The sequence below is a fragment of the Ranitomeya imitator genome, chromosome 3 (assembly GCF_032444005.1).
Source record: "Ranitomeya imitator isolate aRanImi1 chromosome 3, aRanImi1.pri, whole genome shotgun sequence".
Taxonomy (NCBI): Eukaryota; Metazoa; Chordata; class Amphibia; order Anura; family Dendrobatidae; genus Ranitomeya; species Ranitomeya imitator.
In genome coordinates this window covers 475,650,453-475,667,080 of record NC_091284.1, presented here as the reverse complement: position 1 = coordinate 475,667,080, position 16,628 = coordinate 475,650,453, and the positions used below count along the sequence as shown (strand labels likewise).

Below are 16,628 nucleotides of genomic sequence, written 5' to 3'. Positions count from 1 at the left end.
TGCAATGTCCTGGTGACCAAAAAAACGTAATTCTGTCGTTTTTGACTTTTTTTTTCTCGCTACGCCGTTTAGCGATCATGTTAATCCTTTTTTTATTGATCAGGCGATTCTGAAGATGGTGATACCAAATATGTGTATGTTTGATTTTTTTTATTGTTTTATTTTGAATGGGGTGGGGCGAAAGTGGGGTGATTTAAACTTTTTATTTATATATATATATATATATATATATATATATATATATATATATATATATATATATATATATATATATATATATATATCATATACATATATATATATATATATATATATATATATATATATATATATATACATATATATATATACATATATATATATATATATACATATATATACATACATATATATACATATATATATATATATACATATATATATATATATATATATATATATACATATATATATATATATATATATATATATATATACATATATACATATATATATACATATATACATATATATACATATATATATATATATATATATATATATATATACATATATACATATATACATATATACATATATACATATATATATATATATATATATATATATATATATATATATATATATATATATATATATATATATATATATATATATATATTTAAACTTTTTTTTTTCTTCTTCGCCTCATTGGGGGACACAGGACTGCGGGTGTATGCTTCTGCCGCCAGGAGGCTGACACTAAGTAAACGTGAAAAAAAGTTAGCTCCTCCTCCATCGTATACACCCTGACACTGGCTACCAGACTCTCCAGTTTATGCTTAGTGTCTCAAGGAGGCACACCTCTGAGTCCTGTTCCTTTGGACTCCTTTTTTTCAACACTATGAATTGAAGGGGCGACGGATCCTTTTGAGGGTCTGATCTCCCCAAAACCATCAACGGGCAAGCACGTGTGATTCCATATCCACGTTCCCTTTCCCGCTACGTGGGATTCTGCACCGGACTTGGCCCTGACCACCCTAAGGTATTTTAGACCCTGGGCTGTACAGGTGCCCCCAGACGTCCGTGCTTCCCCCCGGATTTCTACACCCCTGCTCTGCTGCGGTGATAGATGGGGTGGTGGACGGTCCCTCTCCTTATCCTAGATAATGGAGATAGGGCTCCTGCACCGTCTTTTTTTGCCTCCCTCCTTGCTCTGCTGGCATCTAACATGGGGGGGCTCCTGACAGGGCGCCTTAGGCTTTACCTTTATGCTGCTGGCATCTTGCGACCGCAGGGGCTCTCCAGTGCTGGGGGGGTTCCGTCGCCTGCGAGTTGTTGTGCTGCAGCACTGCTTTGCTGCCGACCCCTTTTCTTTCGAGGGCCGTTTCTGCGGCTGTGGTGGGGTCTCTGTATGCGGCCGGTGCTGCGTTGCGGCCGGCGCCGCGGCGCTACGGTGCTTCTGGCGCCGCTGCGCTATGGTGCGGCGGCGCTACGTGTGGCTGGTGCCGCACTATTTTCTCCAGGTGCGGGCCAGGTCTCCAGATTTCATGGGGACATCTTCGGGCAGCACAGGGCCCGGGCTTCCGCCCTGCAGACGGCGCCGTTGGGCTCCTCCCCTTCCGGCGCGTCCACTTCCGGTTCCGCCTTTCCCCTCTCAGGGGGAAAAAAATTGAGGTCCCGGCTTTAGGCCTACTACAGGCCGCAGCGCTGTTTGGCGGTCCCTCCCCCTGACATCGGCTCAAGGGGCTCTGAAGAAGATAAAAGCAACTTCCTTTTGCTCCGCAGCGTGCGTCTGGATCTGTCGCTACAGCCTTGGGGACACAGGACTGGGGTAAGTGCTTCTCCCTCCAGCTGGCTGAAGCAGTATTTTTTTTTTTTTTTGTCCCAGTCTATGGCCCTGGGTATAGCATTTACGGATCGCTATGTCTAGAAGAGTTAAGTCTCACACGGTTCTTTTTACCGGTTGTGTAGATTGTCGTGCCCCATTCCCGCACGCCCAGAGTAATCGCCGCTGCGAGGCCTGTGACTCTGAATGTGCCCAGGAGCCCCCCCTGCCAGCTCCCCAGCAATCCCTCCGGCTTCTGCCCCTCAGGATTCTGAGGCAGCTCCGCCGGAATGGGTCACGTCTTTGTTGCAATCGATGGCGTCCCTTACTGAAGCAATCAAATCCCTTCAGACCCCGGCAGTTAGGGCCAGCAGTCCATCTGTCTCAGAGAGGGCCTCGGGGTCTCAGGAGCCTCCGGCCTGCAGGGGCCGCGCTCGCGCTAGACAGACGCGTGGAAAGCGGATTCGCACTGCGTCTCCCAGGCCCTCAGGTGCTTCCGCATCCTGGAGCTCTGTATCTCGTTCTCCTTCCCCTGCAGAGAGCGGGGAAGTTGAGACAGACTATGAGTCTGAAGGGTCCCTTAATTTTGAGAATCCTGGTTATCAGGAGTCGGTAGATAGCCTCATTGAGGCTGTCAATCAGTCCCTGGGAATAGAGGACGAGCTCGCCTCATCCTCGGATCATAAGGTCTCGTTTAAGCGGGCAAAACGGGCCCATAGGGTATTCTCCTCTCATCCGGAATTTGAGGACCTGATTCGCCGTAACCGAGAACACCCGGACAAACGCTTTTCAGGGCTTAGGGCTCTGAAAGCTAGGTATCCCTTTGCTACTGAACTTTGTAGTAATTGGGCAGAAAATCCTGCTGTGGATCCTCCGGTGTCCCGTTTAGCCTCTAATACATTGCTATCTCTCCCTAATGGCTCGGCGATTAAGGATCCTACGGATCGTCTTATTGAGAGCTTGGCTCGCTCCGTTTTCGAGGCTTCTAGTTCAGCGCTTTTCCCTTCCTTCGCGGCAACCTGGGTTACTAAGGCTATGATGTCTTGGTCAGAGTCTTTAACAAAGGCTCTTCAAGAAAGTGATTTGTCAGCAGAATTGGCGGAAATGTCATCTCAGATAGCTCTGGCTGGCAGTTATCTGATTAATGCATCTTTGGATGCTGCAGATTGTGCCTCTGCAGCGGCAGCTAATGCTATTGCTATTAGAAGGGCTCTCTGGCTAAGATCATGGCGGGCTGACGCTACCTCTAAAAAATCGCTTACTACTCTACCGTATCAGGGTGGTCGCCTGTTCGGTGAAAAACTGGATCAGCTGATTTCGCATTCCACAGGAGGGAAGAGTAAGTTTCTTCCTCAGCTGAGGATTAGACAGCCTTTTCGCCGCCATTTTCAAGCTCGTTTCAGACCCTTTTGCAATGCTAGATGGGCTCCAGCATCGAGTTCTGCTGCGCAGGGTCGACCCAATCAGGACCGGGACGTTCGGTTCCCCTATTCGGCCAACCAGGGGGGAAGAATGCGTTCCCAGTCAACTAGATCCATAGGATCTAGGACGCAAAGGTTTTCGGCTAAGTGACTGGAGGTCTCCTCGGGGTTCCTCCAACAGAGTAGGCGGACGTCTACTTTTGTTTCACCAGGTCTGGCTTCAGGTAATCCACGACCGGTGGGTGGGGGAGCTCGTATCTTCAGGTTACAGGATAGAGCTGGTCCGTCTACCTCCTCCCCGGTTCTTCCCATCCCGTCTTCCCAAGTCCGAGTCTCTCCGACAAGACCTGTACAACTCCATAGAGACCCTTCGTCTCAGCGGAGTAATTTCTCCTGTTCCAAGGGAGGAAAGGTTTCGGGGCTTTTATTCCAATCTTTTTGTAGTCCGCAAAAAGGACGGAACAGTCAGGCCTATTCTAGATCTAAAACTTTTAAACAGGTTTGTCCGCGTTCGTCACTTTCGGATGGAATCCCTCAGGTCTGTCATCGCCTTGCTAGAAAAGGGAGAGTTTTTGGCCTCAATAGACATTCAGGACACCTATCTACATATTCTCATCTTTCCACCTCATCAAAGATTTCTCCGGTTTGCCTTAAACGATCAGCACTTCCAGTTCACGGCTTTACCCTTCGGGCTGGCCTCCGCCCCCAGGGTGTTCACAAAAGTCATGGCAACTGTAGTGTCCATTCTGCACTCCCGGGGCATAGTTGTCCTGCCTTATCTAGACGATCTACTGATCAAAGGGGCGACTTTGCAATCTTGCAGGGAAAATGTCGGCATCACTCTGGACACCCTTTCTCGTCTAGGTTGGATAATAAATTTAAGGAAGTCATCCCTTCAACCATCTCGGAGAATCTCTTTTTTAGGCATGATCTTCGACACCTCTCAAGCCATTTCAATTCTCCCCCAGGACAAGGTCCTCGCCCTTCGGCAGGAAGTATGGAAGCTTCAACAACCGTACTCTCATACGATCCGGTCTTGCATGAGGGTGTTAGGAAAGATGGTTGCAACTATAGAGGCAGTTCCTTTTGCGCAGCTTCATCTTCGTCCTCTCCAACAAGCTATCCTGGCAGTGTGGAACAGAAATCCTCTCTCCCTCAACCACAGATTCCGGTTGTCTCTCCAGGTCAGGCAATCCCTCTCTTGGTGGCTAAACAGCTCATCACTCCTCAGGGGGAAGCCCTTTCCCCCAACCAATTGGCTTGTGGTCACAACAGATGCCAGTCTCCGGGGTTGGGGAGCAGTGTTCTTCCATCACACAGCTCAGGGGCTCTGATCCCTTCAGGAATCAGCCCTCCCCATCAATCTCTTAGAGATCTGAGCAGTTCGGCTAGCCTTGCGACATTTCCACCATCTTCTGGCGGGTCGCCCTGTCCGAATTCAATCGGACAACGCCACAGCTGTGGCCTATATAAATCACCAGGGGGGCACTCGCAGCAAGGCAGCCATGCAGGAAGTAAAACAGATTCTGTTCTGGGCAGAGAGAAATCACTCTGTGATTTCGACATTCCGGGCGAAGAGAACTGGGTGGCAGATTTCCTAAGCCGTCAGGGTCTAGCTTCCGGGGAATGGTCTCTCCATCCCGAGGTTTTTCTGCAGATATGCCATCGTTGGGGGACGCCAGACGTGGATCTAATGGCGTCCAAGGGCAATGCCAAGGTGCCCAGATTTGTCTCTCGGTACCGAGATCCTCATGCTATCGCGGTAGATGCGCTAGTACTGTCTTGGAACCAATTTCTCTTCCCTTATCTGTTCCCGCCTCTGGCTCTGCTCCCGAGAGTAATCAAGAAAATCAAGGCAGAGAGAGTACCGGCTATTCTGATCGCTCCGGATTGGCCTCGTCGGACCTGGTATGCAGACCTGGTGCAGCTTCTCGCCGGGGTTCCATGGCGGCTCCCCGATCGGCCAGATCTTCTTTCGCAAGGGCCGATCTACCACCAGAACTCAGGGGTCCTACGTTTGACGGCCTGGCCGTTGAATCTTGGGTGTTAACTCGGGCAGGGTTCTCCCAAGAGGTAGCAGATACTATGATCAGTGCACGTAAGACTGTTTCGGCCAGAATCTACCATCACACTTGGAAAGTTTTCTTTTCTTGGTGTAGAGAGCACGGGCTGCCCCCTCTGCGTTTTTCCGTCCCCAACATTCTAGCCTTTCTTCAAACAAGCCTGGATTCCGGGCTTGCGCCAAGTACTCTTAAACGGCAGATCTCGGCCTTATCTGTCTTTTTTCAGCGCAGGATTGCTACTAATCTTCAGGTCAAAACTTTTTTCCAGGGTGTCGCTCATAAGGTCCCTCATTATAAGACTCCTTTGGATGCTTGGGACCTTAATTTGGTCTTAAGGGCTTTACAGGACGCTCTTTTTGAGCCTCTTCAGGATATTTCCTTGACTCTCCTTTTCTGGAAAGTTGTATTTTTAGTGGCCATAACCTCCATAAGGCGGGTATCAGAGCTGGCAGCCCTCTCCTGTCGTTCTCCCTTTCTTCGTTTTCATCAGGACAAGGTAGTGCTCAGACCAGCTCCGTCTTTTTTGCCGAAGGTTGTTTCCTCATTCCACATCAATGAGGATATTGTTCTGCCCTCTTTTTGTCCTGCGCCTACGCACCGTGTAGAAAAAGCTCTCCATACGTTGGATCTGGTGAGGGCACTGAGGAGGTACGTTTCCCGAACGGCTCCTTTTCGCCAGACAGATGCTCTGTTTGTCCTTCCGGAAGGTCGTAGGAAGGGTTGTGCGGCCTCAAAATCCATCCTGGCCAGGTGGATACGGGCAACCATTCAGGAGGCCTATCGCACCAAGGGCATGATGGTTCCGGCTGGAATCAAGGCTCATTCCACTAGAGCAGTGGGGGCTTCCTGGGCGATTCGGCACCAGGCCTCAGTAGAACAGGTTTGCAGGGATGCAACCTGGTCTAGTCTGCATACGTTTGTCAAACATTATAATGTCCACTCCCAGATCTCTGCGGATGCAAGTTTGGGTAGAAGGATTCTTCAAGCGGCGGTGGCGCACTTATAGAGAATCATTCTCCGAATAATTTCTACTGGTGAGTTAATTTCCCTCCCTGGGACTGCTTTAGGACATCCCACAGTCCTGTGTCCCCCAATGAGGCGAAGGAGAAATAGGGATTTTTGTGTTACTCACCGTAAAATCCTTTTCTCCGAGACGCTCATTGGGGGACACAGCTCCCTCCCTGGTAGCCTGTTGGCTGCTTTGGCTGTATCTGTTTTTTGTTAGTCAGTAGGATCTTTTCTAGACATAAGTTTTCTGTATTTATGCTGTTATATCATTTTTTGTGTTTTGTTCTCCTACTGCTTTTGCACCAAACTGGAGTCTCTGGTAGCCAGTGTCAGGGTGTATACGATGGAGGAGGAGCTAACTTTTTCACGTTTACTTAGTGTCAGCCTCCTGGCGGCAGAAGCATACACCCGCAGTCCTGTGTCCCCCAATGAGCGTCTCGGAGAAAAGGATTTTACGGTGAGTAACACAAAAATCCCTATTTTTTTTCTTCTTTACTTTTGGCGTGCTTCAATAGTCTCCATGGGAGACTAGAAGCTGCCATAACCCGATCTGCTCTGCTACATATAGGCGATGATCAGATTGCCTGTATGTAGCTGAATTACTCACTTGCTATGAGTGCCGACCACCAGGCGGCACTCATAGCAGTTCGGCAGTGACAACCATAGAGGTCTGCAGGAGACCTCTGTTTGTCATGCCGACCTATCAGTGATCCGCGATCACGTGACGGGGGTCACCAGTGGGCGAATTTCTGGCGCGCTTGCAGGAAGCATGTGTTTAAATGCCGCTGTCAAGAGTTTGACAGCGACATTCAACGGGTTTACCGCCGTGGGAGGATCACGATTCCTCCTGCAGCTGTTAACGGCACATGTCAGCTGTTCAAAACTGCTGACTTGTGCCGGATAAGATGTGGGCTCACCGCCGGAGCCCACATCAAAGGGAGGGTGTCCAACATCGGCGTATTATTACTCCCGATGTCAGAAAGGGGTTAAAGGAAATCTGAGTAGGATCAACTCTCATAAGCTGTCTATATGAGCATGTAGGAGATATAAAGATGAATAAAATGATATCTTGTCATCTGCAAACCAATGTTTCACTCACAAGAAATCTACATTTTTTAAATATGTAAATGAGCTATTATCTATCTGCCAGAATGGGAATGCTTCACGTAGTTTAATATAAAAATGTCATGTGTATATTTTTTTTCATGTGCTTTCAGTCATTGTCGCTGCTTTCGATGTTGAAATTTCATCGGCCTCAGACACATATGATTCAGTTTCATCTGTCCACAAAAATCTCGCTTCTAGTCAGGATCCAAGCACTAGCAAAGCAGAACCTCCTGGAAGGAGAAATGGTTTTCATACCCCAATTAGCATGAAATCAAGAGTTAATTTTACCATTGAGGTTCCATCTCCTTCACAAGTAAGTTATGTCCGTGTACAAGACTAGTATGGTTATATATTTTGGGTATTCTGATATTTGCAAAAGTTATTTGAAGTTGATACTTTACAACATTTTTAGGTTTGAAAACAAGATGTGATAAAAAGTCTTGTGTTACAGGTTGACCCATCTGTCTTAGCAGCGCTGCCCCCTGATATTCGGGAACAAGTTGAGCAGACATTTGCCCTCCAGCGCAAACTACACATTAGTGAAGGCAAAAAAGAAAATGGCTGCAGTGCTATTGGGTTGCAAGAAGAGCCAGTCGCAACCGTCCTTCTACAGATCCCACCACTTTCTGATCAAACAGAGTCTGGAATTAATGTTATTGCCCTCCCAGATTTTTCACAGGTAAACTCATAGCTTCTATGCATTGCATTGTGGAATTATTCTGGTGAAGAACTAAGATTTGGGCCATTTCATGAATCTGAAAGTTCTTGGTGAAAAGATTGGTAAAATCTGTTTCCCAAGCAAGGTGGTTCTTTGCACCCAACAGAGGTATCCACTAAGTTGAAAGATATACAGTAGTTCAGAACATGTGCTGTAAACCAAATATATGAGTAAAATAACTATCTGCATATAAATCACTTTCGCCAGGTGGATCCCGAAGTATTTGCAGCCCTCCCTGCTGATCTCCAGGAGGAGTTAAGAGCTGCTTATGGTCAACAAAATAAATCCGAGAGCGGTGTTAATCTGAACCCAACAATAGGTAAGGCAAAGTGAATATTTCTTCAAGATACTTCTTAAGCTATTATTATTACTGCTCTCGTGACTTCATACAGCTGATGCGAGTTGCCAATTTTAAGGTATTTTACAGTATATTTTTTTAAACTCCTCTTTTGCAGTTTCCAAAAATCCTTTATTGCAGCTTAAAAAGCCTGCACTGAAAGCAAAGAAAAGAAGCAGAAAGAAAAACCAAGTCAGTCCTACAAAAAAGCTGCATAGTCCTTTAAAAAACAAACTTTTTAGTAGCCCTGCTAAAAACTTTGTAGCAAATGGCAGTCCTCAAAAACTGAAGGAGTCTCCTCTCAAACAAGAAGCCATACCTCTAAGGCATTCTCAGGTAAACTGGGTTATGGGACTTTTCTATATGTATATATGTGTGCTTTGCTTGTTAAAGACTTCCACAACCAGTGCTGCTTCACTACTAAGCGTGTACATAAAGTGCAGCACAGATTCATCTCACCTAAACCTCTGACTCCCCAGCACTGGTCACTACTGAGCATGTACATAAAGTGCAGCACAGATTCATCTCACCTAAACCTCTGACTCCCCAGCACTGGTCACTACTGAGCATGTACATAAAGTGCAGCACAGATTCATCTCACCTAAACCTCCAACTCCCCAGCACTGGTCAGTACTGAGTATGTCAGAGACGCAGCTAGGGTTTTGGCTCGGGGGGGGGGGGGGGGTTAAGCTTCTGAGTGGGCCCCTAACCAGGCAACCTTCATTACAATTCGGTGACGCGCCCTAATAGTGGAGGAGAACCTCAGCAGATGACCGCACTATTACTGAAGATAATCTCTATATAAATACCAATTTTGATATTACCGCCATATGGTCAGTGGTAGATACCAGTCCTACAGAACATATAAGAGATCACAGCACAGTTACAGATAATGTCTTACCGCTGATGTTCTCTAATGGTATCGTTCAGTTTTCCCGTCTTTTCCATCTGACCCAGACCGACATGACAACTTCTTCCAGCCAGGACTCATCTGCAGAGTACAACAGACACATTTCACTTCTCATATTCCAGCCCCATCACCATCTATTCCCAACCTGCACAAACTCCTCATCCTGCTGATACCCCAATAGTGAGCCGCTGCTGCCGTTTGTGACCCTATTACTGCACCTGCTGTGTGATTCTCTGTGCCTTCTAAATTCTTAAGCACCCCTCGATAATATAGTAATGCCGGGTGCAAGTGCACTAGAAAATAGTGCCCACATTTTGCTCCCTAGAAAGTAAAAAGGTGATTGTCTACTTTATTTCTTCTACTTTTCAGTTCATCTGCTGTGTATGTCCTATTCTAATGTATAATGTTCTTCTGTCAACAAACTGTCATGTCAACTAAGTAATTCATTTTATGATTTTTATGATGTAAGTTGTGCTGCTGTGATACCATAATTTCCCACGGGATCAATAAAGTGTATCGTATCTTATGTGTGCCCCTTTGATAGTCACAGTAACCTGAGATCCCCTATAACAAGAAGTGCCCACTTTACATTTAATAATGTCCCGAGTCTGCCCCACTGTACAGCTCCCCTATACAGTATAAGGTCCCCTCACTGTATAGTACCATCCACACAGTAAACTGACCCCTTAGTAGCCCCCAAACTGTTTGATGGCTTCTTCACTGTAATCTCCGCATCGTATGATGGCCCACTAGATGACCTCCATATAGTATAATGCACCAGATCATCCTATAGTATGATGCACTCCCAATAGGTCTCCATATAGTATAATGCACTCCCCATAGGTCTCCATATAGTATAATGCACTCCCCATAAGCCTCCATATAGTATAATGCACTCCCCATAGGACTCCATATAGTATAATGCATTCTCTATAGGCCTACTCTATAGCACAAGGCAGCACCCATAGGCAGACTGTATAGCACAAGACAGCACCCCCATAGGCAGACCCTGTAGTATAAGACAGTACCCCATAGGTAGACCCTGTAGTATAAGACAGCACCCCATAGACAGACCCTGTAATATGAGGCAGCACCCCATAGGCAGATTCTGAAGTATAAGGCAGCACCCATAGAGGCAGACCCTGTAGTATAAGGTAGCACCCCATAGGCAGACTCTAGTAAAAGGCAGCACCCCATAGGCAGATGCTGTAGTATAAGACAGCACCCCATAGGCAGACCCTGTAGTAAAAGGCAGTACCCCCATAGGCAGATTCTAAAGTATAAGGCACCACCCATATAGGCAGATCCTGAAGTATAAGGCAGCCCCCCTATAGGCAGATCCTGAAGTATAAGGCAGCCCCCCATAGGCAGATCCTAAAGAATAAGGCAGCCCCCCTATAGGCAGATCATGAAGTATAAGGCAGCCCCACTATAGGCAGATCCTGAAGTATAAGGCAGCCCCACTATAGGCAGATCCTGAAGTATAGGCAGCACCCATAAAAAAACAATAAATAAATACTCTCTTCCACCTTGTTCCAGCGATGCTCCAACCTCCCGCTCATCTTCTGACAGTGGGAGCCGGGTGGTGACGACATCGCACCCAGTCAGCGTCGGCGACGCCAGACGCTGACAGGGGGATGATGGGAGAAGAAGCGCACCGCTCCTTCCCTCATCAGTGCGGTGATGGGCGGGAGTCCACTACTGGCACCGGGCCCCCTCTTCACTGCCTGCTCAGGGGCCCCATAGTGGGCGGTAGAGCAGGGAGATCGATTCTCCCTGCTCTGCCGCAGAAGGTGGGCCCCCTCTGAGCTCCGCGCCCAGGGCAATGGCACCCTCTGCCCCCCGGTAGCTACGCTACTGGAGCATGTACATAAAGTGCAGCACAGATTCATCTCCCCTAAAAGCTGAGATCAGGAACAGAACAGACCTTTATAGGACATTTCATAACTTTCCCAAATTCTTATGAAAACATTTACAGACCCTCCTGCACTGAACTACTGTACCCAATTTATCATACATATTTTAGGAGTCGTTGCATTTTATACAGACTCAGACTCCGACTCCACAGCCCTCTGTCCACAACATATAATAATAAGACCATATTCACATCTGCATTAGAGGCATGGAACTTTATTTGTCCCTTCAAAATGACAGACACCGTTAGTGAGGTTCGACATCCACTTCTGATGTCAGCTATGCGAGAGATCTGGCAGAACATAGTAGCTTCCATTTGTTTTGTTTTATAGCAGTTATTTTGTAAAAAGAGGTGAATCATTTTATCACACTTACTGTTTTTAGGTTGAAACCGCTCCCTCAACATCAAAAGCCCAAGGATCCATGACTGAAGGCTGCAATTCCTACAGGTCAAAAGCTCCTAATTTGGCGGGTGCTATTGAATTTAATGATGTGAAAATTTTGCTGAGAGAGTGGATAACTACCATTTCTGGTACGTGCGGCAGAAAAGACAAGTTCTTGAGAAAATCCTGCTTTTACATTTAATACTTGGTAGTATAGGTCTATTATATTAAGCAGGAACACACTTATGACTTTTCTTAAAAAAAATCCTATGTATTTTTTCAAATACATGCTAATGTAGATAACGGTAAATGTGTAACTGTAAAGTTTTAGCTCCTAAATATTTAGAGCCTTGTGCATTATACCTGCTTCATGGGACCTAGTCACCCAGAGGTTAGCCTCTAAAAAGGAAGGTCACTAGGATCAATTCTCCCCCAAACTGCATATATGGGCAAGCAGGTCTTTGAAATGTAAATCCATAGATGCCTTTATATCTTTTATCTGTAGCTGCATTTTTGAGTATTTCACAGTTTAATTTGTTTATAAATGAGGTATTAAGTGCTTTGGGTGTAACAGAGCACTTAAAGAGTAACGCTCGTTTTAGTGCATTAATTTATAGTACCAGTGAAAATAAGAAACTTTGTAACATAAGACTTTTTGAACCCAAAATTGTCCGGAATCAATGGCGGGCGCCATGCCGCGTTTGGAGACCCCCTGAGGTACCTAAACAGTGGAAACCCCTCAATTCTATCTCCAACCCTAAAATAGCCCTAACCCCAACACATCCCTAATCACAGCCACAACCCTAGCCCCATCACTAAAACCGTAGCTCCAACACCACAAACCTAGCTCTAACCCCAACCCTAAGGGAAAAATGGATAGAAATAATTTTTTTTATCTTATTATTTTTACCTAACTAAGAGGGTGATAAAGAGGGGTTTGATTTATTTTTCTTTTTATTTTGATCACTGTTGATAGACCCTATCACAGTGATCAAAATGAACCAATAGGAAAAATCTCCTATTGTTACCGGGTGCCGGCTGGTAGATCTTGGTGGGCGCACTGCGCATGCACCTGCCATTTTCTTCCCGGAAGAAGATGCCCGAGGGCCTGGGGAACAAAGTCGGAGGGACCGAGGGGGGCTCGGAGGACCCCATTTCTCTCTCTTTTGGTATACTAGATCATATCAGAGGAGAGAGAAATAAATGGGAAATCTGACTTTTCTTTTTCTATTTGCGATCACCGTTATTCAGTGAATATCGGCAATCGCAACACTGGGCATGGTAAAAACCGACCCAAATCATGTGCTCCGGGGTCTCAGCTTCTCCCGGTGGCCAAGACCCCAGAGATTTTCCGATACTAGGGGGGGGGGGGGGGGGCGCTATATCCTTATTTCTCAGCACTGTTAAAAAGTGGCGCAGACGAATAAGTACCCTTAACTGCTGCCTTTATAAGGCATATCGGCAGTTGTTAAAGGGTTAAGTCATACCAATAAAAGACAGCCTATAAATAAAAACAATCACTACTGTGATCTCATCATAATTCAACAGATCTTGGCAAGAAAGACAATCCCTTTCATGGCATACTACTATATGTTGAAGAGTCGTGGTGGAGTCAGACGCTCCTAATTCATGGAAAGGTGCGTGCCTCTTCATGAATCTAGTGTGTCGTGAATGGCTTGAGCTATGCAAAAATCTTCAGTTAGGGACTAGTGAGATTTCTGAGCGTAGGGAAAAATCAGACAAGCTGTGGTGTCACACCGCAGATCTGCCCATTTTGGTGGAGCTGGGAGAAACTGGCGTTTAAAAATGGCAAAAGTTGAAAAATCTTGACGCAACTCCAAAGTTACACCAGCATTTTGCGACTTTTCAAAGCTTTTTCAACGCTTTTTGAACTTAAAGGTTTTAATGAATTGGGGCCTTTGTATTTTTTCTGGTACATGCTAATGTAGCTAGTACACAGCCTAGCAATAAAAGCAATCACTAGTATGACAACAAAACAATTGGATACAGCCTATGAATAAACACACAATTTCATCATAAAGATGTTTTAACGTCTGTTATATTTCTGAACAGATCCTATGGAAGAAGATATATTGCAAGTAGTAAAGTACTGCACCGATTTAATTGAAGAGAAAGATCTTGAGAAATTAGATCTAGTTATAAAATACATGAAAAGGTGAGTTTTTTATTTTATTTTTATTTCTAACATATAGAAACAGCTTGTGTAACATTACAGCGAGGGAAAATGTAACTGGTGTTTTTTCTTCCACTTTTTGTTACCTACAATTGAACTTTAGAGTTTTCATTGGTGGATGTACTTCCTCTGGCTGTATCATGTTGCCCAATCATAAGAAGGTAGCAACACACAAGAAAAGAACATGCCCCACAATAGCTCAGAACAGGCTACTCCTTTATAACATGTAATGACAGCTTCCTCTTCTCTTACTGCCTAGCCTTTACAAGTTGCTGTGAGCACAGCAAGAATTAAGTATGATTAGGGATACGTCAACTCTAGAGAGGTAGTGAGGGAGGGAAGGGCTGGTATTGTGACAGTGCTATAAGAGGAGGAGAATTGATAAAGGGGTTCTTAATGTGACACAGCTATCCTCAGCCGTGCTGTAATCTAATATGAAATGGTGTTAAAAAGTGCTGCAAATAGAGCACAAATGACTATTAATGAAGGAGTTTAAGTCCGTCTGACTTTATATGTTACACACACACTGAGGAAGCTGCTCTAAAGCTTTTGAGGTGTGAGTGTTCTATTTCTTTTGTGTGTTGTTGCATACTTATGATTGGGAAACATCATACAGGGGAAAGAAGTACACACCACAGTGAAAACGCTAACACTCCCTTGGACATAATGAAAATGAATTCAATAGGTGCCTAATAATTTCATCACTAATATCTTTGCAACAAAGAGGCTAAGTAAAAAAATTACACTCTGCAACTACTATTAGAAAGGGAACCTGTCAGCAGAATTTTGCTAAGTAATCTACAGATGTCAGGCTGGCCCGGTTATGCTGATTACAATGATATACAGTGCATAAAATAGGGGGTAGGTCACTGAGGGATCAGTGACCTGTCAGAAGCCATACACATGAATACCTTATCAGAGCACCCCCCACAGGCCGCCCTAGGGCACGAGCATGTCATTAAAGGGAATCTGTCACCCCATTTTAGGCCTATAAGCATAGGCCACCGCAATCAGGGGCTTATCTACAGCATTCTGTAATGCTGTAGATAATCTCCCGATGTAACCTGAAAGAGAAGAAAAAACAAGTTATATTATACTCACCCAGGGGCGGTACGGTCCGATGGGCGTCGCGGTCCGGGTCCGGCACCTCCCGTCTTCATATGATGACGTTCTCTTCTTTGCTTGCTGTTGCGGCTCCGGCGCAGGCGTACTTTGCCCTGTTGAGGGCAGAGTAAAATACTGCAGAGCGCAAGCGCCAGGCCTCTGACCTTTCCCGGCTCCTGCGCACTGCAGTACTTTGCTCTGCCCTCATCAGGGCAGATAAAGTACGCCGGAGCAGGAAGAAAAGAGGACTTCATCGTATGAAGATGGGAGGCCCCGGACCCGGACCACGACGCCCATCCGACGGGACCGCCCCTAGGTGAGTATAATATAACTTGTTTTTCTTCTCTTTCAGGTTACATCGGGGGCTTATCTTAAACAGCATTACAGAATGTCTTAGCTTATAGGCCTAAAATGGGGTGACAGATTCCCTTTAATTTTTATTTTTGGGTTAAACAGCCGCAAGACAGATTTTATCAACCAAGGTATCATTTTAATCAGTATAACGGCGCCGACCTGACACTGTGTGTAGGTTACTTACCAGAATCCTGTTGACAGGTGCGCTTTAAATCATGTGTCCAGTTCGAGGTGAAAAATTTGAAAAGTCCTCTAAAAAAAAAAAAAAATCAATAAGACATTTAGTATACTACAATGAAAGTGTAGCCTTGGCTCAATATTGTGGATTATATGTAAAAAAAAAAAAACATTTTTTTTCTCCTGTGTTTCAGGTTAATGCAACAATCTGTGGAATCGGTGTGGAACATGGCATTTGACTTTATTCTGGATAACGTTCAGGTTGTTTTACAACAGACTTATGGAAGCACACTGAAAGTAGTGTAAAAGGCAATCAGAAGCACCCCTTTCCCAGCTAGCTGGGACATAGGTGCTTGTGGAGTATTTGCATGATTTTAAAGATTAAAAATAATTTTAAATTTCTTTTACTGAATAATTTTGTACATTTTCTTCATAAAGTGCCAAATTTGTCAGTATTGCATGTAAATATTTGTGTTTCAGATTCTTTTATTGTAGTATAGGCTATTTACAAATTGTTTGTTTATAAGAGTTTTATGGATTTTTACAGTGAAGTGTTCACAAGTGTTTAATAAAGAAAAGTGCTAACATCTGTTTTTTTAAGTACTACATAGAAATATCTAAATATGATTTTTTTTAAAGGAGTCCCTCAATGATGTTACTGTAACCAGGATCACACGGTGCCTGTTTTTAAAAAAAAAAAAAAAAAAAAAAATAGGGATTTTTGTGTACTCACCGTAAAATCCTTTTCTCCAAGCCATTCATTGGGGGACACAGACAGTGGGTGTATGCTGCTGCCACTAGGAGGCTGACACTAAGTTATACAAAGAAAATTAGCTCCTCCTCTGCAGTATACACCCTACTGCTGGCTCTCAGCTAAGCAGTTTGGTGCAAAAGCAGTAGGAGATCAATAACATGAGTATACCATGTCACACTATATATGACAGTATAGTATGTCAAATTATAAAACAAGCACAAAGGGTGGGAGCTGTGTCCCACAATGAATGGCTCGGAGAAAAGGATTTTACGGTTAGTACACAAAAATCCCTATTTCTCCTTCTCCTCATTGGGGGACACAGACCTTGGGACGTCCCAAAGCAGTCCCTGGGTGTGGACAACAGCAGATCAGGCCCT

General features: G+C 45.0%; 1 protein-coding gene across 1 annotated transcript in view; it reads left to right on the top strand.

Moving 5' to 3' along the window:
- REV1 (REV1 DNA directed polymerase) overlaps positions 1-15,912 on the top strand; it is a 79,884-nt gene extending 63,972 nt beyond the window's left edge. The window contains exons 17-23 of the mRNA XM_069757525.1: positions 7,517-7,719; positions 7,858-8,085; positions 8,332-8,443; positions 8,580-8,797; positions 11,670-11,817; positions 13,742-13,844; positions 15,692-15,912. Coding sequence (XP_069613626.1) covers positions 7,517-7,719; positions 7,858-8,085; positions 8,332-8,443; positions 8,580-8,797; positions 11,670-11,817; positions 13,742-13,844; positions 15,692-15,803 — 1,124 coding nt within the window. The 3' untranslated portion in view covers positions 15,804-15,912. The remainder of the gene's footprint in view (positions 1-7,516; positions 7,720-7,857; positions 8,086-8,331; positions 8,444-8,579; positions 8,798-11,669; positions 11,818-13,741; positions 13,845-15,691) is intronic.
- The last annotated feature ends 716 nt before the right edge of the window (positions 15,913-16,628 follow it).